This window comes from Bos grunniens, chromosome 18 (assembly GCF_055505025.1).
Source record: "Bos grunniens cultivar Pamir isolate PY7600 chromosome 18, Bosgru_T2T1.0, whole genome shotgun sequence".
Lineage (NCBI taxonomy): Eukaryota > Metazoa > Chordata > Mammalia > Artiodactyla > Bovidae > Bos > Bos grunniens.
The window spans coordinates 47,335,615-47,359,444 of record NC_141182.1 but is presented as its reverse complement, the minus strand read 5'-3'; the positions used below and the strand labels follow the sequence as shown (position 1 = coordinate 47,359,444).

Genomic DNA, 23,830 nt, shown 5'->3' with positions numbered 1-23,830 from the left:
CCAAGGCAACATGTCCTGCAAAGATGGGCACAATAAAGGACAGAAGTGGTATGGACCTAACAGAAGCAGAAGACATTAAGAAGAGGAGGCAAGAATACACAGAATAACTATACAAAAAGGATTTTAATGACCCGGATAACTACAAAGGTGTGATCACTCACCTAGAGCCAGACATCCTGGAGTCCGAAGTCAAGTAGGCCTTAGGAAACATCACTATGAAGAAAGCTAGTGGGGGTGATACAGTATCAGCGGAGCTATTTCAAATCCTAAAAGATGATGCTGTTAAAATGCTGCACTCAATATGCCAGCAAATTTGGAAAACTCAGCAGTGGGCACAGGACTGAAAAAGGTCAGTTTTCATTCCGATCCCAAAGAAAGGCAGTGCCAAAGAATGTTTAAACTTCCACACAATTGCACTTGTTTCATATGCCAGCAAAGTAATTCTCAATATTCTCTAAGCTAGGCTTCAGTATATGAACCAAGAACTTCCAGATGTACAAGCTGGATTTAGAAAAGGCAGAAGAATCACAGATCAAATTGCCAACTTTCGCTGGATCATCAAAAAAGCAAGAGAATTCCAGAAAAACATCTACTTCTGCTTCATTGACTATGCTAAAACCTTTGACTGTGTGGATCACAACAAACTGGAAAATTCTTCAAGAGGTAGGAATACCAGACCACCTTACCTGCCTCCTGCGAAACCTGTATGCAGGTCAAGAAGCAACAGTTAGAACCAGACATGGAACAATGCACTGGTTCCAAATTAGGAAAGAAGTGTGTCAAGGCTGTATTGTCACCCTGCTTATATGCAGAGTATATCATGCGAAGTGCCAGGTTGGATGAAGCACAAGCTGGAATCACAATTGCCAGGAGAATATCAATAACCTCAGATATGCATATGATACCACCCTTATGGAAGAAATAGAAGAGGAATTAAAGAGCCTCTTGATGAAGGTGAAAGAGGAGAGTGAGAAAGCTGGCTTAAAGCTCAACATTCAAAAAACCAGGATCACGGAATCTAGTCCCATCACTTCATGGCAAATAGATGGGGAAACAGTGGAAACAGTGACAGACTTTATTTTCTTGGGCTCCAAACTCACTGCAGATGGTGACTGAAGCCATGAAATTAAAAGATGCTTGCTCCTTGGAAGAAAAGTTATGACAAACCTAGATAGCATTCACAAGCAGAGACATTACTTTGCCCAAAAAGGTTCATATAGTCAAAGCTATGGTTTTTCCAGTAGTCATGTATGGATGTGAGAGCTGGACAGTAAGAAAGGCTGAGTGCTGAAGAGTTGATGCCTTCAAACTGTGGTACTGGAGAAGACTCTTCAGAGTCCCTTGGACTGCAAGATCAAACCAGTCAGTCCTGAAAGAAATCAACCCTGAACATTCATTGGAAGGACTGAAGCTGAAGCTGAAACTCCAATACTTTGGCCACCTGATGCAAAGAGTCGAATCATTGGAAAAGACCCTGCTGCTGACAAAGACTGAAGGCAGAAGGAGAAGGTGATCACAGAGGACGAGATGGTTGGAAGGCATCACTGAACTCAGTGGACATGAATTTGAGCAAACTGTGGGTGATGGTGAAGGAAAGGGAAGCCTGGAGTGCTGCAGTCCATGGGGTTGCAAAGAGTCAGACATGACTGAGTGACTGAACAATGAGTGGGAGGATTATTCCATCTATTTTGGGGAAGGGTAGGGATTTTCAGAAATTGGGCTGCCACTCACCTTTCTGGCCTTTTATGGTTGGCCTCGTAACTGTCATGGCACATGTGGGTATGTCATTTAACATATACTAATGTATTACATTGAACATATAATGAGACTCAAGGTCCACTGGAAATTGAATCTTCCGCCATCTCGGACCTCATCAGTTCTGACCAGTTTTTGTCATAGCCTCCATAACTGTGTCATTCTTTTAAAAGTTGTGCCCTGCCCCCTTCCTTCCTGTTTCACAACCAACTATAAATTGGGGTCCCTCCCCATTGATAATTTTCTATTACTCACAGAACTCAGGGAAACACTTTACTTATTATTACAGATTTATTTTAAAGGATATTATAAAGGATATAAAGGAACAGCCATTGGGCTTCCCTGGTGGCTCAGATGGTAAGGAAACTGCCTGCAGTGCAGGAGACCTGGGTTCAGTCACTGGGTCAGGAAGATCCCCTGGAGAAGGGAATGGTAACCCACTCCAGTGTTCTTGCCTGGAGCGAATTCCACGGACAGAGGAGCCTGGCCGCCTACAGCCCATGGGGTTGCAGAATCAGACACGACTGAGTGACTAATACACACATGAAAGAGCAGCCAGATAAAGGTATGTATGGCGAGATACAGAAGGGTCCTGAGCACAGGAGCTTCTGTCTCCAGAGAATTTGGGGTGCACACCCCAAACTGGATATGTTCATCAAACTGGAAGCTCTCCAAGGTTTTTATGGAAGTTCCATTATATAGGCATACTTAATTACATTGTTGGCCTTTGATGATTAGCTTAATCGCAAATCCCTTTCCTGTCCTCAGAGGCTGGGGGCTATATGGCTGTAGGTCCCAACCAACTAATACCTGGTTGGTTCCTCTGGTAACCAGCCCCCATCCTCAAAGAGTTACATCATTAGTATAAACTGTTTTATGATTGACATGGGCTTGTTACTACTAATAAAAGACCTTCCTATGACTCCTGTTACTCTGGAAGTTACAAGGGTTTAAGAAGCTCTGTGCCCAGAATCAGGCAAGAAGACCAAATATATTTCTTAATACATCACAATATTACAACAGATGCCTTCTTAGGTTAGCACCTGTGGAGCTCTCTCAGCAGCTGTCCTGTCCCAGGGCACAGGGCTCTTTGAAGAATTTGTTCTCTGTGCCCTAAATCAGAGGACTGACTGCATGAACATTATCATCTGAGGCTTGCCAGGCTGTGAAGCCTCCTTCCCAAACTATATTCCTTCTCTGGGTCTCTAGCTGAACTCTCCTGCCATTGGCCTCTTACTCATTAGTGTGCCCTGGGGCTCTGGCCTGAGTGCTCTGCTCATCCTGTCTCCTTGCAGAGAGATCCCACGCTGCAAGCTATCATGTCTGTGCTGGCACCTCCTATAACTTTAGCTCTGTTCCTGACCTTGATCTTGACATGGCTCATCTATTCATCCTGGTGCCTGTCAAGTGTCTCCACCTGTGTGTCCCCAACACAGCGTGTCCTCTTCACTTTTGATGTTTTTGTCAACTCCAGTTTGCCACCACCATCCCCCGGTTTCCTTTGAGATACCTGAGTGTCAACCTTAGACCTTCTTCACCCCCCACAACCAGTTAAGGTGTAGGTTCAACTCTTCCTCATAGTGATCCTTCTCTGTCTCACTGTTTCCATCCTGCTTAGGAGCATTATCTTCCATCTGCATTAGTGCAGTCTTTCCTTTCTCCTCCCTCCAGGTCACCCACCGCATTGCTGTTTCCATCCATTCACCTTCAAACTATCTGTGAGTTCTGTATCTCTTATAGGCAGTATTCCTTTTTTTATCCAGTCTAACTGTCTCTGTGTTTTTGGAGCATTTAATCATGTATTAAATAAACCTTCTAGTTTAATATGTTATTGTTCAGTTGCTAAGTCATATCGGACTCTGTAGCCCACCAGGCCCCTCTGTCCATGGGATTCTCCAGGCAAGAATACTGGAATGGGTTGCCATTTACTTCTCCAATAATTTAATATAGTTTAATATAAATGTAATTATTGGTATGGTTGGATTTATATCTATCTTTGGTATTGGGTTTTCTATTTGTCCCATTTGCTTTTGTTCCTCTGTTTCTTTTCTCTTGTGTGTATTTGTGTAGATTAATGGGATATTTCTTAGAATTCTCTTTGTTTACTTCAGTACACCTCTTTGCACTATGAGTTTAGTAATTACTGTAGGGAAACAATGTATGTCCTCATCTTTTCACAGTCTGCTTAGAGTTAGCATTATACCACTGGGCACAGGATGCAGGAAACTCACATGCCTTCTAGAATGTGCTTTCCACACACACCACTTCCTTGATAGATTTCTTATTGTCTTCCAGTCCACCATCTCATAACTCACAGGCCTGTGTACTCTCCCCTGTAACTGAGTAAGTTGCTGCCTTTACACATCACTGTTTGCCCCATGCCTTTGTTCACCCTATGCTGTTCCCTCTGCAAGGAACACAGTTTCTCCATCTCTGCAGAGAACACTCAGCTGCACACACATCCCTTAGCACTGAAGCCTCACTACACTGATAATTTTTTTTAATATTTATTTATTTGGTTGCACTGGGTCTTAGTTGCAGCACATGGAATCTTCTGTCTTCACTGTAGCACGTGGGATCTCTAGTTGCAGCATATGGGATCTAGTTTCCTGACCAGGGATTGAACTCAGGTCCTTGCATTGGGCGTTCAGAGTCATTTCCCTGGACCACCAGGAAAGTCCTAGACCCTGATAATTTTAGTGGACAGTTGACTTCTCTGCATACTAGAGCTCAGATACCCTGCTGTTACATCCCTTACCATCTCACCCTGATGGCCTTACATATTGCTGTCCCAGCCAGGCTATGAGCTCCCTGAGGTCAGGAGCCATCCATGACTGTGTCCCCAGCGACCAGGACTGGGTCAGACACATAGTCTTCAGTCAATATGTGTTGACCCGAAGTATAAATGACAGTGGCTTCCAATCCCACCATATAGAGCCCAAAGCCAGGAATAGAAAAGGTAAAAAAGATAAATGATCATAATAAGCTCTGACCTGGGACTTCCCTGGTGGTCCAGGGGATAAGAATCCACCTGCCAATGCAGGGGACATGGGTTCGATCCCTGGTTCGGGAAGATCCCACATGCCTCGGGGCAACTAAGCCCATGTGCCACAACTACTGTAGCCTGCTTACCTAGAGCCCATGCTCCACAACAAGAGAAGCCCCCACAATGAGAAGCCCAAGCACTGCATCAAAGAGCAGCTCCTGCTTGCTGCAACTAGAGAAAGCCCACATGCTACAAGGAAGACCCAGCAGAGCCAAAAAATTAAGTAAGTAATTAAAAAATAAGCTATAACCTATGAACATTATAGAAAGTCAGGACCATCCACTCCTGCCTGCATTTTCCCCATGTGACCCAGTGTCATTTCATCTTCAGCAGAGACCTGTGTCATTCAAGGATGTGGTAGTGGGCTTCACGCAAGAGGAGTGGCATGGGCTTAATCCTGCACAGAGGGCCCTGTACCGGGATGTGATGCTGGAGACCTATAGCAACCTCGTCTCAGTGGGTAAGAACAGTTCTGCTGCACAGTCTATATCACACTTGAATGACCACCTTTCTTCTTTCAGTTGCTAAAAGTAACAAGTACTGGGACTTCCCTGGTGGTCCAATGGCTGAGACTCCGAGCTCCCAGTACAGAGGGCCCAGGTTCATTTCCTGGTCAGGGAACTAGATCCCACATGCAGCAACTAAGGCTTGGTGCATTAAAATAAATACATTAAATTATTTAATATTTTTTAAAAAGTAACTGCAGAGAAGGCAGTGGCACCCCACTCCAGTACTCTTGCCTGGAAAATCCCATGGACGGAGGAGCCTGGTAGGCTGCAGTCCATGGGGTCGCTAAGAGTCAGACACGACTGAGCAACTTCACTTTCACTTTTCACTTTCATGCATTGGAGAAGGAAATGGAAACCCACTCCAGTGTTCTTGCCTGGAGAATCCCAGGGACGGGGGAGCCTGGTGGGCTGCCATCTGTGGGGTCGCACAGAGTCGGACACGACTGAAGCGACTTAGCAGCAGCAGCAGCAGCAAAAAGTAACTGAAGTACCAAATATTTTCTATGTGCCAGACTTTTAGCCACTTTGTTTATTATGTCTTTTAATATTTATTGATTTGGCTGTGTCAGGTCTTAGTTGTGGCATATGGGATCTCCATCGTGTCATGTGGGACTCTCTAGTTGTGCTGCAGGGGGTCAGTAGTTGGGATGCATGGCTCCAGAGTGCCTGAGCTTCAGTAGTTACAATGTGCAGACTTAGTTTCTCTGCAGCATATGAGATTTTAGTTCTCTGACCAGGGATCAAACCCATGTCCTCTGCACTGCAGGGAGGATTCTTAACCACTGAACCACCAGGGAAGTCCCTGGCCACTTGAAAAATATTAACTTGTGTAATCTTCATAAGTGCTTTATAAGGTAGGTACTGTTAGTACCACTCTTTTACACGTTTGGGAACTGAGGCAAACAGGTTAAGTCACTTGCCCAGTGTCACCCAACTAGTACATGGCAGAGCCAAAGTGGGATTTGAATGCCAGCAGTCTGCATTCAGCAGAATGCACAGTGTGCATTCCTAACCCTTATACTGTATTGCCTCAGCAAGTGTGGCTTGAGTTTCAATGGTCCTGGATGACTAGTTCCTTTTGAGTTCCAGACAAGGTGTGTGTATAGTCTCCTCCCAAGTACAATGTCTGTTGTGCAGCCTTTAATGTTAACTGAATGGCCCTGAAGATCATGGAGCTCAGCCCAAGGCCTGGATCATTTCTCTGGAACAGGTTATGAAGGCACCAAACCATACGTGATCCTCCGGCTGGAGCAGGAAGAAGCACCTTGGATTTGTGAGGCAGCATGCTTAGGCTGCCACTGTTGGGGTAAGTATGATCAATCCAGCAAAAGACGTGCTATGGGAGGCTGGCAGCTTTAGAATTTTGTTCAGGATCCAGCTCTTCAAAGCCTTGGAGCTTTGAAGCAGCTGAAGACATTTCTCTGAGAGCTTTATTTAGTCTTCTTGGTGACCTCTCAAGCTCCATGCATCCCACTCCATGTGCTTGCTCCATCTCCCTTTCTCCAGAATCCTTGATCTCTCTTTCTCTCTTGAGGTTATCAGTACATTTCTCTTTCATACTCAGGGATTCTTGCAAATAAGCTTCTGTGAGTCTTCTGTTCTTGCTGCTCCCTTTCTAACCTCTACTCTAACAGTTTTGGGGTAAAAGGCCCCAGACCTGCCTGCCATACTTACAGTCTCACTTCCCATCCTTTCTGAATCCCTTAAATTATCCCTGAGTCCCTTAATTTCCTTAAGTCACAGAGGAGGAAGCAGTGAATTCCAGGAAGTGACCAGGAACAGTTGGGTAGTGAAGAAGGCTGAGGTTAGCCTGTCTTAGTGAAGTCACTCAGTCGTGTCCGACTCTTTGCGACCCTGTGGACTGTAGCCCACCAGGCTTAACCCCTTCTATTTAATATTCAGAATAACTGCCCCTCTCCCATCAGCTCTATAAAATTTCTCAACAATAATCCCTGGTACTCTGAGTGTTTGTAGCCTACTCTTTAGGATGCCTCTGGATTTCTGCTTCTTCAGTGAAGTCATGAGTTTAGCATGAAGAGCCAGTGCCATCTGTTTCCAGATCACTTTATGCCATTTATACTTAGTGTTGTAATCACATAGTTGAATTAAATATTAGATAACACCTTCAAACATTCAAGTCATTTTCATGCTTCTCCCCAAAATAATGTCTTTAGGATTACCACTATCCAGCTTTCACTGGTTGTAGTAGTGACCGAAATAGCATTAGAATTCCCGGCCAACACTCAGCGTGCGCTTACTTTGTGCCAGGTCTTTTCTCAATTTTACGTATATCAACTCGTTCAACCCTTAAAACACTTGTGAGATGTTTATTACTAGCCTTTATTATCCCATTTACAAATAAGGAAGCATCACAGAAAAGTTAAGAAACTCGTATAAGAACATATAACAAAGTAAGGGATCAAATGAGGATTTGAACTCAGGTGGTCAGGCTCTAGAACTAGTATTCTTTTTTTTTTTTTGGCCATGCCACATGGCACGTAGGATCTTAGTTCCCTGACAGGGATTGAACCTGTACCCACTACAGTGGAAGCTCTCAGTCTTAACCACTGGACTGCTGGGGAAGTCCCTAGAACCAGTATTCTTCACCAGCACGCTCTGGTGCCCTCTGAAGTGTATTTTGCTTTATGAAATTGCTCATCAACCTTCCTGAAACCATTGTAACCTGGCTATCAACTTTTTCTTTCCCATCTTTCAAGAATTTTATATAATTGTAAAAAAGTTATCCAGTCAGCCCTCCTTTCTAAGTGCTGTATATCCTCTCATATTAATACCCTGGTTGCAACCTAGCCTTTTCTGTCTTCTAGACTTGATTCTCTTCTCAATGGTGTAACTGCCTTCAAGAGTTCATCCATTCTGAAACCATAAGATCCTCACAACTAGCCTCTTAGCCATTTTACCAACTTTTATCCCCCTTGGTCCACCTAGGCTCCTCTGCTCACCATTTTACCAGTCTGTGGATCATCTCCATAGTTGTAGCCACTCATCCCTGTTTTTGGGGGACAAAAACTGAAGTCATCCTCTTTTCTACTTTCTATCTCCCCTCCACCCCACATGCACACAAGTGCACACATATACCTACCTCAGCTTACTTCTCATTCCAGTGTTTTGCTACCATGAACTCATTTTGAGTCTTCTCTCTAACTGTTCTATGCATATGTGCTAGTTCTGTTTTCTTTTCCTTTGAAAAATGACTTTAAATCTTCCTGTCTACTTTTCATTTTCCTCTGACTTCTCCTAAAATTGAACCCAAATTATCTCATGCCTGAATGTCTTTAAGTCAGGAATTCTTAATCGTTTTTGTGCCATAGAGCTCTTAAGCATTCTGGTGAAGCCTAATAGATTCCTTTTTTATGTATGTAAAAAAAAAATCCTTAGGATTACATGAAAAACAAATTACTAAAATATAGTAATTAACTGAAATAAAGTTGGAAAATGCAATGTCAAAATATTAATGATATTAGTAGATAATAGTAGATATACTTCCTTATTAATATGTTAAATAGTGAGATCTAACAGGTCAAGTAATTGTCATGACCTCAAAACAGAGATGATTGTAAACACATTTTGAGAAATCTTTGACAGCTATAATGTGACATGAAAATACCTTATTCACAAAGTTACAGGAGCTAATACTAGTGTGTTTTGGTGTTCACATTCATAATCAAAGGAAATGTGAAAATAAAGGAAATAGTGAAAACAAAGCTGTAATTTTTTCCCCTATCCAAGTTCACAGCTCCCCAGATTTCTGTATACCAACTTAAGAATTCCTGCTTTAAACTCCAGTTAGTTTGGTTAATTCCTTCTTTTATCTAGTTCATCTTAGAGCCCTGGCCATTTATATTATGTCTAACTAGCTCAACATGATAAGCTCTCTGACTGCTGTATCAATGCTTGTCAAATCATAATATAAGCATTGGCAATTTGTTAAAATGCAGAATCTGATTCTTTAGGTATAGGGGTGGGGCCCAAGATTTCGCATATCTGTCACGATATCAGTTCCCAAGTGAGGCAGATGCTGACCTTTGAGAACCATGCACTGGTAACAAGGTGCTATATGACATTTAAACCTCTTTCTTCTGTAACAGGGATAAGCAAACTTCAGCCTATAGGTTAGCCACCAAATTTTGTGAATAAAGTTTTTATTGGAACACAGGTGTACCCTTATATTTAAAAACTGTCTGTGTTCTTGCCATACAGTGGAAAAGTTAAGTAATTGTGACCAAGACCATATGTTCCACAAAGCCTAAAATACTTACGCTGGTTCTTTAAGAACATGTTTACCAACTACTGCTCTATAATATCCTCTCTTCTTTAAAATTATTCCTATCTTCTATGACATGGTCCATTCCATTTGTGCCAGTTTCTGAATCTTCTATTCTCATACAACACTTCCCTGCATTCGTGCCTTTAGTTATGATCCATGCCCTCTGTTCATATACTGTGCACCCTTAAAATTTTTAGGGCATTTCCCAAATAGTTTTTTTCCAGATCATAATCACAGATTAATAAGGAAAATTTTCCTATACTTTCCCCAGAAAACATTTGGCAAGTTAAAGTCCACAGGAAAAGGCGGCAAGACATGCTTTTGAGGCAAGGTCCATTCATCAGCAGGAAAATGTTCCCCAAGGAAAGAAGCCATGAATGTAATAAGTGTGGGAAAATATCACATCTGAGCACTGACCTTTTTCCTTCAATTCAAAACTCCAGTAACTGGGACTCTTGTGGAAAGAGTGTGAACAATAATTTAGACTTAACTGGTTTTAAGAAAAACTACTCAAAAAAGCAAGATGAGTGCTATGGATATGAAAAACTGTTACAACATACAAAGCATGATAGAAGACAAAATGAAGAAAAATTCTGGGAATGCAGTCACTGTGAAAAAGCTTTCAGCCATAGCCCAGCACTTATGTATAAACCCCCAACAACCAATTCTCTTGTGTACAAACGTAAGAGGGTTCCACCTGCAGAGAAACCCCACGTCTGTACTGAATGTGGAAAAGCCTTCTGCTACAAGTCTGAATTCATTAGGCATCAAAGAAGTCACACTGGGGAGAAGCCATATGGATGTACTGACTGTGGAAAAGCCTTTTCACATAAGTCAACCCTTATTAAGCACCAGAGAATACACACTGGTGTTAGACCCTTTGAATGTTTTTTTTGTGGGAAAGCCTTCACCCAGAAGTCACACCGCAGAGAACATCAGAGGACACATACAGGAGAGAGACCCTTTGTGTGTAATGAATGTGGGAAGTCATTTGGTGAGAAGTCATACCTCAATGTACATCAAAAAATACACACAGGAGAAAGACCCTATCGTTGTAGAGAATGTGGAAAATCTTTCAGTCAAAAGTCATGCCTCAATAAACATTGGAGAACTCATACAGGAGAAAAACCCTATGGATGCAATGAATGTGGCAAAGCATTCTATCAGAAGCCAAACCTCAGTAGACATCAGAAAATTCATGCTAGGAAGAATGCTTATAGGAATGACCTAAAAATAGTAGGAAAGCCTTGAGCAAGATATCCTATTTCATTATATGTGGAGAAATTCATCTGTAGGAAAAATCTCATATTTAATGAATTTTGACCAGGTGTTTCATCATAAGGCAAATCATGTTCCAATTGTGATAGAAAATTTTATACAAAAGATTATAGAAAATACTCTATATTTAAAACAAACATGATCACTTTGGCTTATGAAAGTTTAAAATATATTAAATGGAATGATTACAGAACACAAAATATATGTGAAGAAAATTAAAAGTATATTATGGTATGTCTCATAGTGACCCACATAATAAGCACTATTTATATTTTAGAATTATAAATGTGAATTTAAGTTCAATATCAAACACATGTTTAGAATGCCATTCACCAAACTTTTTCACTCTAAATATCACCATTGTCTTTTGGTGTCTTTACATACACGTGTGCGTGCTCAGTTGTGTCCACGTCTTTGTGACTCCATGGACTGTAGCCCACAAGACTCCTCTATCCATGGAATTTTCCACACAAGAATACTGGAGTGGGTTGCCATTTCTTCCTCCAGGGGATCTTCCCAATCCAGCAATTGAACGCACAGCTCCTGCATTGGCAGGCCTATTCTTTACCACTGAGCCACCTGAGAAACCCTTTAACAATACAGGCATCAACAATAATAATAATAGCATACCCAACTATTTTTTTAAAAGCTTTAACATATTAAACCAGTATATTTTCTGTCTTTTTGTAATACATGTAAATGGCCATAACATTTGTTGTTGGCCCCTTTTCTGAATAATAATGTTTTTAATATCTTTTGTTAAATTAGTCAAAAACTTTATTAAATGTTTTTAACTTTAAAAAGGCACTTATTTTGCCTTTATTATTTTAGTATGTAAATATATTATTAAATAAGTAAACATTATTTGTTTTGCCTTTTTCAATGTTGAAAACAAAGCTAAGGAATAGTTTTACAACTTAACATTCAGTGAACAAAATGATGAGTCAGCATAGTCATTACTTAATAGAAAGTAGTGTTGGCACTAGTGGTAAAGAATCTGCCTGCCAATGCAGGGGATGTAAGAGGCGAGGGTCTGATTCCTGGGTCAGGAAGATCCCCTGGAGGAGTGCACAGCAATTCACTCCAGTATTCTTGCCTGGATTTGGACAGAGGAACCCAGCAGGCTACAGTCCCTAGGGTTGCAGTCGGACATGACTAAAGCAACTTAGCACATGCACACAGAAAGTAGTGTGGCCCTGATATATTGTGCACTATTCCTGTTTTCTTAGCCTTGCTTAAAATACCTTGCAGCAAATTAGTAGGAGAGATACTTTTTATGAGTTTTATAATTGAGAAATATTTCATGTACAGACCAGTAAAGGAGAATTCCTTTCTTTTTTTTTCCCTCCAAATTAATTCAGCAACATTGATTTTTTTTCCTTCCCTATAAATTTCCCTGCTAGTGTCCTGGACACTGATATCCAACTTTTTTCATCATTCCAATTCAAGTCCATCTCTTTGAGCTGCCATGTCATTTATATAAGAAAACAGATGGTCACATTGTTCAAGATTTGTCTCCCTGTAAGAATGCCTAATCCAGAATGAAAGAGAAAATGTAATCAAAGATAAAGATGTATTTAAAAGAATGATAAGGGGAATTCCCCAGTGGGCCAGTGGTTAGGACTCCACCCTTTCACTGCCAAGGGCCCAGCTTCAATCCCTGGTCAAGGAACTAAGATCCCACAAGCTGGAAGGCATGGCAAGAAAAAAAAAAAAGATAAAATATTTCATGCAACTATAGATCAACATATTTTTGAAACAGGAAATAGATGCTATTCTAGCAAAATGCAAGCTATGAAAATTGCAGTACATAGTGGAAAATGATGGAACAGTTACCATTGGAGAATTTGGAAAAGTGAAAGATTCATGATTGAAAACTGCTCCAGGCCTAGACGATTTCATGATTCATTTTACCTAACTTTTAAAGAAAGAGTAATTCCAGTGTTAGTTAAAATATTTCATCCTATAGACTATGCTCCCCAATTTATTTTATGAAACCAGAACAAGTTTTAACACCAAAACCAAATAAAGATTTGGCTGGAAAACAGGAAACTCCAGACCATCCTTACTCATGAATATAGGAACAAAGACTATAATGAGAATAATAGAAAATAGAATTTACCAGTATACCTAAACAGTAATATATTATAATGACCAAGGAAAAGTCATCATGATATGAAGAGCCAATACAATAGTAATAGGAAACATATCAATAAAACTAACTTAGGAGAGAAGATGCTATCAATAGTTGCTTATAAGGCATTTAATGAAATTTATAAACATTTCTAATAAAATACAAATTAAATTATAAGCGATGATAACCACCTAGAGTTTCTTTACCAAAACCCTATAGTATATGTTATGCTGAAACCATTATTTATTTATTTTGAAACCATTTTTTAAAATCAAGAATTTAATAGTTTAATAGATGTCCACTGTCATCTATTTTTACTAAAGATTATCTTGGAAGTTCCAGTGAAGGTGATAAAAAAGAAAATTGAATAATTGTTATGAATAAGGTTTTAAAAAAGGTAAAACTGTTCCCTTTTGCTGATGATGGGATTGTATATCAATATATGGAGAGACTTATGATTTTTTTGAGTTAAAAAGGTAATTTTCTAAGAAGACAGGGTATAGAAATCAAGAGATTTTCTCCATAAACATCTTAAAATTTGCATGCACTTCTTTTGGAATTACATTAAGTCCCACTGATTTTTCCCCCGCTGCAGCTTATGGGATTTCAGTTCTCTGACCAGGAATTGAAAGCACTGAATCCTTACCATTAGACCACCAAGGAACTCCCTTTTTTTTTTTTTTAAACTTATGTGAAATGATCTTAAATTCCATATGGAAAAATAAATGCCTGAGAATCTAGACAAGTATAAAAGGGAAATTTTCATGGCAATGTCAGAATACAAGATGAAGTCATCCTAAGCAAATTAATATAGTATTAGCAAAAGAACTGATAAATACATCAATGGGACAGAATAGTAAATACTGAATAGACTGCAGTGTATATGAGTTTTATCACATATGGAAAGCGTACAGTTTCAAACCGTAGGGGAAAGGAACTGTTTATCTAAAAAAAAAAAATTCTGGCACAACTGGATTTTAATCAAGAAGAAAGTAAAGTTGAACTAACAGCACAAACCATATGGAAAAAACTCCAGATGAACTTAAGATTTAAAATTTTAAAATAATAATAACATTCTTGAAATAAAAGGAGACTACACGTACAATCTAGAAACTGGGGGAGATTAACGTTACCAACACAGGACATTCAAATCTGTTAAATGAATATTTGACTACATGAAAAGCTCAGTCTTTTGCACAGCAAAAGATGCCATCAACAGCCAATAAACAATGACTTGGGGGAAAAATATTTGCAGAGTCAGTTAGAGAAAAAGTGCTCATCATATTGCAAGAAAAAATAGCCCAGTAACGAAACATGGCCAAGAATATAGTTGAGAGAAGAGCAAATCCAAGTGACTGATGGGCTCATCAAAAAATGTTTAGGCTTAGTAATTGCTGGGGAATGCAGATTAAAGTTATGAGATAATGGTATGCAATCAGGCTGGCAAGAAAGATCAGGAATGCTTTTTGCTGTCAGAAACAAAGAATGAACTTAGCTACTGCTGGTAGAAACATAAATTCTTACAGTTTTTTTGAGAAGCAACCTGATGTCTATTATAACTGAAAGTACATCTGTTATAAGTAAAAGTACTCACTTTAGGGGATCTTTTCTTAGAAATAAAACCCCAATACATAAAGGACATCTACATTTATTGTGATGCTGTTCCTAGTGGCAAAAACATTGAAATCAAAATAAATGCTGGAAATTGGAAGAGGGAAGGAGATAGGGATATTAGAAGAGGGAAGGAACTATAGTATGTCCACTCCATAGAATATATATATGGCCATTAAGGTGGACAGGTTAAAACTATGCTAGTGAACTTGAATGAAATTCCACAATGTTTTCTTGAGTGAAAAAGGCAAGATAAAAATAAGTGTGTAAAACATAACTCTGTTTTTGTAAATCAGTTACAAAATGCTCCTAGGTGTCTATGAGTGATAAACATGTATCATATGTTTGTGTAAGATTTCATATGCATGGAGAAAAGCATAGAAGAGTATGCATTGGGTTGGGGGGAGGTGGGTGATGTAGGTGGTTTATGGGAGATTTAGGGGGAAAAAGCTCAGAAGAAAAAATATGTAAATATCTGAACCACATGTGATATGTCCAATGTATGATTACGAAATTTGAAGGGTTAGTAGAACTTTCATTTGTGGAGATATTTGTGGTATATTGTTAAGTTCAAAAGAGAAAATTTCAGGATAATGTATATGAATCTATTTTTTAAAATTAAAATACCTATGTGTGTATATATGCATGCATGTGTTTATATGAACAAAGAAAAGTGTGGAGGGATATAAAACAAGGTGTTAATTAACTTTGATTGCCCTGGTGGGGAACAGAAATAGTTGTTTAATTTATATACCTTTGTATTAAAGGTTTGACTTGTTACAAACATTAACTTTTTTAATTTGAAAAACAAAATAAAGGGGAAAGAAGTGTTTTGAAATACATGAAGCCTAGGAAATGTTTTCATTTTCTGACAAAATGGCACCCTGGCCTGGTCTATTATCTTTCCCCTAATCCAGTCTTTGGGGTATCACCAGAGTAAAAGAAAACATGTAGATCTAAAGAGCAAAAGGCAATACTTCAAGAAATCCCTCAAGTAGAGAGATTTTTTTGGTTTTATTTTGAAATAATTTGACTTTCAAAAAAATTGCAATATAGTTCCCAGTTTCACTCAGCTTCCCCTAATGTTAATACTTTATGTAATCATAATACAATGATCAAAACCAGGAAATTAACATTGATATACCATTATAAGCCCTTCCCAGTGATGTTCTTTGTCTAGTCCAAGATCCAGTCCAGATCCCACACTGTTATTTCTCTTCAGTTTCCTTCAGTCTATGATAGTTCCTCAGTCTTTTGTTTTTCATGACTTAGACACTTTTGAACAATACTGGCCAGTTATCTTGTAGACTACCCCTCCATTTGGGTTTGATTCAGTGGGTTATGCATTAATATTACAGAAGAGATGCATCTTCAGTTCATCATATTAGCGGGCACATGATGGTGATAAATCTTACTGATGATGTTAACCTTGGTCAGGGTGCTCACTGTCAGATTTCCCTACTCTAAAGCTACTAGTTCTGCCTTTGTAGTTAATATCTAGGGCAAGATACTTTGCAGATAATCTGTTTTATTGTTTTTTATTTTATTTATTTTCAGCTATGCTGGGTCTTCACTGCTGTGCACGGGCTTTCTCTAGTTGCAACGAGTGGGGACTACCTTCTAGCTGTGGTGTAAGAGCTTCTCATTGCAGTGGCTTCTCTTGTTGCGGAGCACAGGGTCTAGAGCACAGACTCAGTAATTGTGGCGCACGGTCTCAGTTGCTCTGAGCCATGTGGGATCCTCCTGGACCAAAGATAGAACCCATGTCCCCTCCATTGGCAGGCAGATTCTTAACCACTAGACCATCAGAGAAGCTCGATAATTAAAAAAAAAAAAAAAATTACACATTAGCCCTGAGGAGGGCATGGCAACCCACTCCAGTATTCTTGCCTAGAGAATCCCATGGACAGAGGAGCCTGGCAGGCTACAGTCCATATAGGGTAGCACACGGCTGGAATTGGACACGACTGAAGTAACTCGGCACGTGTGCACACATTAGCCCCAGAGATTATGTTTGATTAGCTCTGACAGAGGCTTTGAGCATCTTCAGTAATTCTGATGGTCAGACAAGGGTGGACCTCTGATATGGATCACACTCCTAATCATTAGCTCTGATACAAAGCACCTTCTTCATAGTACAGATAATAATGAGAAACAATTATGACATTTGTTAACCCTGGTTTCTAGACAACTAACACACCTAACTGTTTCTATGAGTCCGTATATTAGGGGAAGTGTTTCTGTGAGTCCATATATTGGGGAAAGCACACACTGACTGAAACTGCCTACCCTGGCCAGGCACCATAGTAGCCATTTGCTTGAGTTGTTTTACGACATGAGGTCCTGGTAAGGAACATGGAACTAATAAGCCACCACCAACCGGAAGAATTCGGGAAAGGTCAAAAAGAGACACCACATGTCCAACCACCTCCCAGAATCCTTCTCACTGATATCCATCTTGGCTGAACAAGGCGTGCACCACCAGGAAGGACTCTGAGTCAGCACGACTGGCTAAAACAATCCGGGAACTAACTATCCCATCACCATAAAACCCGAGACTGTGGGCCACGTGGCAGAGCAGTTCTGGGTTCCCTTACCCTACTGCTCTCTGCCCGGGTGCCCATTCCCAATAAAATCTCTTGGTTTGCCAGCCCATGTGTCTCCTCAGACAATTCATTTCCGAGTGTTAGATAAGAGCCCAGTTTTGGGCCCTAGAAAGGATCCCCCTTCCTGTAATACATACATGACTCAGCTGGGTCCTCGAGTTCAGATCTCACAAGGCTGCAGTCAAGGTGTTGACCACAACAATCCTCAACTAGGGAAGAAGCTGCTTCCAGGATCACATAGTTGTTGGCAGAATTCAATTCCATGTGAACTGCTGGGCTGAGGACCTCCATTTTGTGCTGGTTGTGGGCCAAAGTCTACCCACTATTTCTTGCCACATGGGTCTCTCCAATGTACAGCTCGCAACAGAGCTGCTGCTGCTGCTGCTGCTGCTGCTGAGTCGCTTCAGTCGTGTCCGACTCTGTGTGACCCCATAGACAGTAGCCCACCAGGCTCCCCCGTCCCTGGGGTTCTCCAGGCAAGAACACTGGAGTGGGTTGCCATTTCCTTCTCCAATGCATGAAAGTGAGACTTGAAAGTGAAGTCGCACAGTCGTGACCGACTCTTAGCGATCCCATGGACTGCAGCCTACCAGGCTCCTCCATCCATGGGATTTTCCAGGCAAGAGTACTGGAGTGGGGTGCCATTGCCTCCTCCGCACAACAGAGCAGCTTGCTTCAAATAAGGAATCAGCTACCAATACAGACACCAGGTGGAGCTGGTGGCAAAGAATCTGCCTGCAATGCAAAGTGAAAGCGTCAAAGTGAAAGCTGCTCGGTGCACCCCATAGACGTCAATGGAATTCTCTAGGCCAGAATACTGGAGTGGGTAGCCATTCCCTTCTCCAGCGGATCATCCCAATCCAGTGATCTAACCCAGGTCTCCCGCATTGCAGGCGGATTCCTTACCAGCTGAGCCACAAGTGAAGCCTAAGAATACTGGTGTGGGTAGGGTAGCCTATCCCTTCTCCAGTGGATCGTCTTGACCCAGGAATGGAACCGGGGTCTCCTACGTTGCAAGTGGATTCTTTACCAACTGAACTATTGAAAGGCTGTTGCTGAACCACGAAAAGACGCCAGAATTCTTGGCCTCTGGAGGAGAATTCAATCCGGGGCCAGAGACGAGGTTTGATCGCTTAGAGCTTTTGTGTAATAAAGTTTTATTAAAGTATGAAGGAGATAGAGAAAGCTTCTGACATAGACATCAGAAGGGGGTAGAAAGAGTACCCCCCTGCTAGTTTTTTAGCTGGATGTTATAGAGTCATTACAGTCTGTTCAGAGAAGGCAATGGCACCCCACTCCAGTACTCTTGCCTGGAAAATCCCATGGACGGAGGAACCTGGTAGGCTGCAGTCCATGGGGTCGCTAAGAGTCGGACACGACTGAGCGACTTCACTTTCACTTTTCACTTTCACGCATTGGAGAAGGAAATGGCAACCCACTCCAGTGTTCTTGCCTGGAGAATCCCAGGGACGGAGGAGCCTGGTGGGCTGCCGTCTATGGGGTTGCACAGAGTCGGACATGACTGAAGCGACTTAACAGCAGCAGTAGCAGCAGCAGCAGTCTGTTAATGAAAGAAAGGAATGTCTTAAAACTCAGAATGGCACCAGGCCCCTCATCCATAAAATGTATTTTGGAATAATCTTGGCACCAGACGAGTCATCCCAGGCCATAAAACGATTGACTTGAATCTTGTAGAAAGACAGATTACCATACAAATAGTTTCGTTTACATAGATTAGGGGAACAACGTCTGAGTATAACATACTGGTTTGTCAAGTCGGTTCTGAGCCATTAGGCGAAACCAACTTGAAGACAGAGTCTGGGGTAAATGCATAGTATATTAACGTAGCTTAAGACAAACATTTCCATAAGAAAAATGCATTGGTTAACTCAAGGTTTGAGAATAGTTAACTTCAGGTGGAACCAGGTGTCATTATGGCAACACAGTATTTTAAGATAAACCTCCTTTTAAATTTGTATAGAGAAGGAATATTTTTTCCTTCTCTAAAATATATATATTTTAAGATACATATGTAATATATATATATAGTGATATATATATATCACTAGTTTGCTTCCTCCTGCTGCTTAAGAGAGAAATAAAAATGTCTGACACTTGCAGCCTATTTCCTCCATTTGGAGACCCCTGGCCTTCCTGCCTGTTACCCTCTCACTATCAGGGTTCAATCCTTGGGTCGGGAGGATTCCCGGGTCGGGAGGAAGTTCGATCCCTGGGTCAGGAGGAAGGCATGGCAACTCCAGTATTCTTGCCTGGAGAATACCCACGGACAGAGGAGCCTGGTGGGCTACAATCCATGGGGTCACAAAGAGTTGGACACGACTGAAGCGACTTAGCACACACTCACCAATACAGAAGTTACACTTTATTATCATGCATGTGACATCCTTTGCTGTTATTTTATTGGTTTGATGCAAGTCACAGTTGCCAGTCACATTCGGGGAGGAAATTACATAAGGGTGTTAGGTAGTTAGAACAGAAAACAGGAGTCTAAAATGGCGGTGGCTAAAAGACAAGGAAGGGGAAAGCCCGCAAAAATAGAACAAAGGAAGGTCAAAAGAAGGTCCGAGGACTTCAGGTAGAACAAACAACACTCCTGGCTAACCCAATTTACATAGGGCAGGCCCGGGGGGAAGGAAAAAACATATAAAAAGAGGAGCCAAAGCGCGCTCCCTCTCTCTCCCCACGCTGTGGCGCTCTTCTCTTTGCGTCTTTGGGTCGACATGCCCTCGCCTCGAGAGCTGTAACACTGATTTGTCTAAGAGCTATACAGTCCTTTTGAGACCTGAGAGCTATAACACAGTCTGTCCAAGACCCGAGAGCTGTGACATGCCAAGGGCTTTAATGTCCATCACTCCAAATCTTTGTTGTGACAAGACAGAACCAAGGAGTATACGCTTGCCTGACAAGGGGAATTCCTCCTTCCAGATTTTTCAGGAGGTGGTGATCACTGCAGGCAGCTTAGAACCTACCCACCTCACCAGGGAAATAAGTTTGAAAGTAGCAAAGAGTTAGGAAGGCTACTGTGCTGGAACAGAGCTGAGTGAGCCATGTATTTCTGGATATGCTTAATGGGACTTTAAAAAAAAAACAACTTTTTTTTCTTTTATGGCTGCACCACAGGACATGTGGGATCTTAGTTCCCCAACCAGGAATCAAACTCAGCCCCCCACAGTAGAAGCTCAAAGCTTAACCACTGGACTACCAGGGAAGTCCCTTCCTGAGAGTTCTTGAACTCTAAATAGAAGTAATATATCCATTTATCACAAGTGCATACAGAGTGCTTACCATGAACCAGGCACTGTTTTTTGTATTGGGGATAGCAAGCAATGCCAAAGCAAGAGAGTTCCAGAAAAACATCTATTTCTGCCTTATTGACTATGCCAAAGCCTTTGACTGTGTGGACCACAACAAACTGTGGAAACGTCTTAAAGAGATGGGAATGCTAGACCACCTGACTTGTCTCTTGAGAAATCTGTATGCAGCTCAGGAAGCAACAGTGAGAACTGGACATGGAACAACAGACTGGTTCCAAATAGGGAAAGGAGTACGTCAAGGCTGTATATTGTCACCCTGCTTATTTAACTTATATGCAGAGTACATCATGAGAAACGCTGGGCTGGAGGAAGCACAAGCTGGAATCCAGATTGCCAGGAGAAATATCAATAACCTCAGATATGAAGATGACACCACCCTTATGGCAGAAAGTGAAGAAGAACTAAAGAGCCTCTTGATGAAAGAAGAAAGTGAAAAAGTTGACTTAAAACTCAACATTCAGAAAACTAAGATCATGAAATCTGGTCCCATCACTTCATAGCAAGTAGATGGGGAAACAGTGGAAACAGTGTCAGACTTTATTTTGGGGGGCTCCAAAATCATTGCAGATGGTGACTGTAGCCATGAAATTAAAAGACACTTGCTCCTTGGAAGAAAAGTTATGACCAACCTAGACAGCATATTAAAAAGCAGAGACATTACTTTGCCAACAAATGTCTAGTCAAAGCTATGGTTTTTCCAGTAGTCATGTATGGATGTGAGAGTTGGACTATAAAGAAAGCTGAGTGCCGAAGAATTGATGTTTTTGAACTGTGGTGTTGGAGAAGACTCTTGAGTCCTTTGGACTGCAAGGAGATTCAACCAGTCCATCCTAAAGGAAATCAGTCCTGAGTATTCATTGGAAGGACTGATGCTGAAGCTGAAACTCCAATACTTTGGCCACCTGATGCAAAAAGCTGACTCATTTGAAAAGACCCTGATGCTGGGAAAGATTGAAGGCAAGAGAAGAAGGGGACAACAGAGGATGAGATGGTTGGATGGCATCACCGACTCGATGGACATGAGTTTGAGTAAACTCCAGGAGTTGGTGATGGACTGGGAAGCCTGGCGTGCTATAGTCCGTGGGGTCGCAAAGAGTCGGACACGACTGAGCGATTGAACTGAACTGAATGATTGGTTATATTGAGCATCTTTTCTTGTGTTCATTGGCCATCTGTATACTATCTTTGGAGAAATGTCTATTCACGACCTTTGCCCGTTTTTTAAAACTAATTTTTGGCTGTTCTGGGTCTTTGTTGCTGCTTGGGCTTTTTTCTAGTTGCAGTGTTGGGGTTACTCTCTAGTTTCATTGTTTGAGCCTCTCATCACAGTGGCTTCTTTTGTTGCAGAGCACAGGCTCTAAGGAGCAGGCCTCAGTAGTTGTAGCTCCCATGATCTAGAGCACAGGCTCAATAGTTGTGGTACACGGGCTTAGCTGCTTCAAGGCATGTGGGATTCTCCTGGCTTAGGGATCTAACCTCTATCTCATCCATTGGCAGTCGGATTCTTTACCGCTGAACCACCAGGGAAGCCCCTGTTTTTTATATTGCTTTTGGAATTCTTTATATACTCTAGATATTAATCTCTTATCAGATATATGATTTGTAGACACTTTATACCATCCAGAAAACGAAGATCATGGCAGCCGGTCCCACCACTTCATGGGAAATAGATGGGGAAACAGTGGAAACAGTGTTAGACTTTATTTTTCTGGGCTCCAAAATCACTGCAGATGGTGACTGCAGCCACGAAATTAAAAGATGCTTACTCCTTGGAAGGAAAGTTATGACCAACCTAGATAGCATATACAAAAGCAGAGACATTCCTTTGCCAACAAAGGTTCGTCTAGTCAAGGCTATGGTTTTTCCTGTGGTCATGTATGGATGAGAGAGTTGGACTGTAAAGAAGGTTGAGCACCAAAGAATTGATGCTTTTGAACTGTGGTTTTAGAGAAGACTCGAGAGTCCCTTGGACTGCAAGGAGATCCAACCAATCCATTCTGAAGGAGATCAGCCCTGGGATTTCTTTGGAAGGAATGATGCTAAAGCTGAAACTCCAGTACTTTGGCCACCTCATGCGAAGAGTTGACTTATTGGAAAAGACTCTGATGCTGGGAGGGATTGGGGGCAGGAGGAGAAGGGGACGACAGAGGATGAGATGGCTGGATGGCATCACTGACTCAATGGACGTGAGTCTGAGTGAACTCTGGGAGTTGGTGATGGACAGGGAGGCCTGGCGTGCTGCGATTCATGGGGTCACAAAGAGTCGGACACGACTGAGCGACTGATCTGATCTGATCTGATGAATTGTCTTCTCATTCTCTTGACAATCTCTTATTTTTTCCTCACCAAGAGGTATGTGGGATCTTAGTCCCCCAACCAAGGATCAAACCTTCACCCCCTGCATTGGAAGATTGGCACGGCAACCACTGGACCACCAGGGAAGTCTTTTCTTCTATGTTCGAATTTAGTTTGCTTTCATTTTTCTGACATTTTGTCTTACATATTTAGTTCATTTATTAGTGATTTCCTGATATTATCAGCAAGCCAATACATTAAAAAAATTTTTTTTAATTCATGTATGGCTGCACTGGGCTTCCCTGGTGGCTCATACAGTAAAGAATCTGCCTGCAACGCAGGAGATCTAGGTTTGATCCCGGGGTTGGGAAGATCCCCTGGAGGAGGGCATGGAAACCCACTCCAGTATTCTTGCCTGGAGAATCCCCATAGACAGACGAGCCTGGCGGGCTACAGTCCACAGGGTCGCAAAGTATCGGACAAGACTAAGCACAGAAGCTGGGGACATGGCTGCGCTGGGTCTTCGTTGCTGCAGGGGTCTTTCTCTAATTACAGGGAGCAGGGGCTACTCTAGTTGCCATGCTTAGGCTTCTCATTCCAGTGGCTTCTCTTTTTTCAGAGCACAGGCTCTAGGGTGCACAGGCTTCACTAGTTGTGGCGCACTGGCTTAATTGCCCTGCAGCATGTGAAATCTTCCTGCTGCTGCTAAGTCGCTTCAGTCATGTCCGACTCTGGGCCAAAGATAAAACCCTTTTCCCCTGCACTGGCAAGTGGACTCTCAACCACTGGACCACCAGGGAAGTCCCAGTCTATACATTTTAATCTAAATACAGATCTAGTTGCCTGCCAACCCTCAAAAGTTTTTCTACATAATGTGCTTGTATGCTTCTGTGTGTGTGCTTAATTGCTTAGTTGTGTCTGATCTTTGCTACCTCACGGACTGTAGCCAGCCAGGCTCTTGTGCCCATGGGATTTC

At 41.6% G+C, this 23,830-nt stretch overlaps 1 protein-coding gene across 8 annotated transcripts in view; it reads left to right on the top strand.

Moving 5' to 3' along the window:
- Window positions 1–18,392, top strand: part of ZNF793 (zinc finger protein 793) — a 31,321-nt gene extending 12,929 nt beyond the window's left edge. For 2 of the 8 annotated variants that reach the window (XM_086352140.1, XM_086352141.1), the window contains exons 4-6: window positions 5,132–5,261; window positions 6,521–6,616; window positions 18,118–18,392. In XM_086352140.1, coding sequence (XP_086208266.1) covers window positions 5,132–5,261; window positions 6,521–6,616; window positions 18,118–18,137 — 246 coding nt within the window. In that variant the 3' untranslated portion in view covers window positions 18,138–18,392. Of the gene's footprint in view, window positions 1–5,131; window positions 5,262–6,520; window positions 6,617–9,866; window positions 15,461–16,175; window positions 17,272–18,117 lie in introns of those variants that run through there. The other 6 variants (XM_086352137.1, XM_086352138.1, XM_086352135.1 and 3 more) reach the window with 4 other exon arrangements.
- Window positions 18,393–23,830: the final 5,438 nt, after the last annotated feature.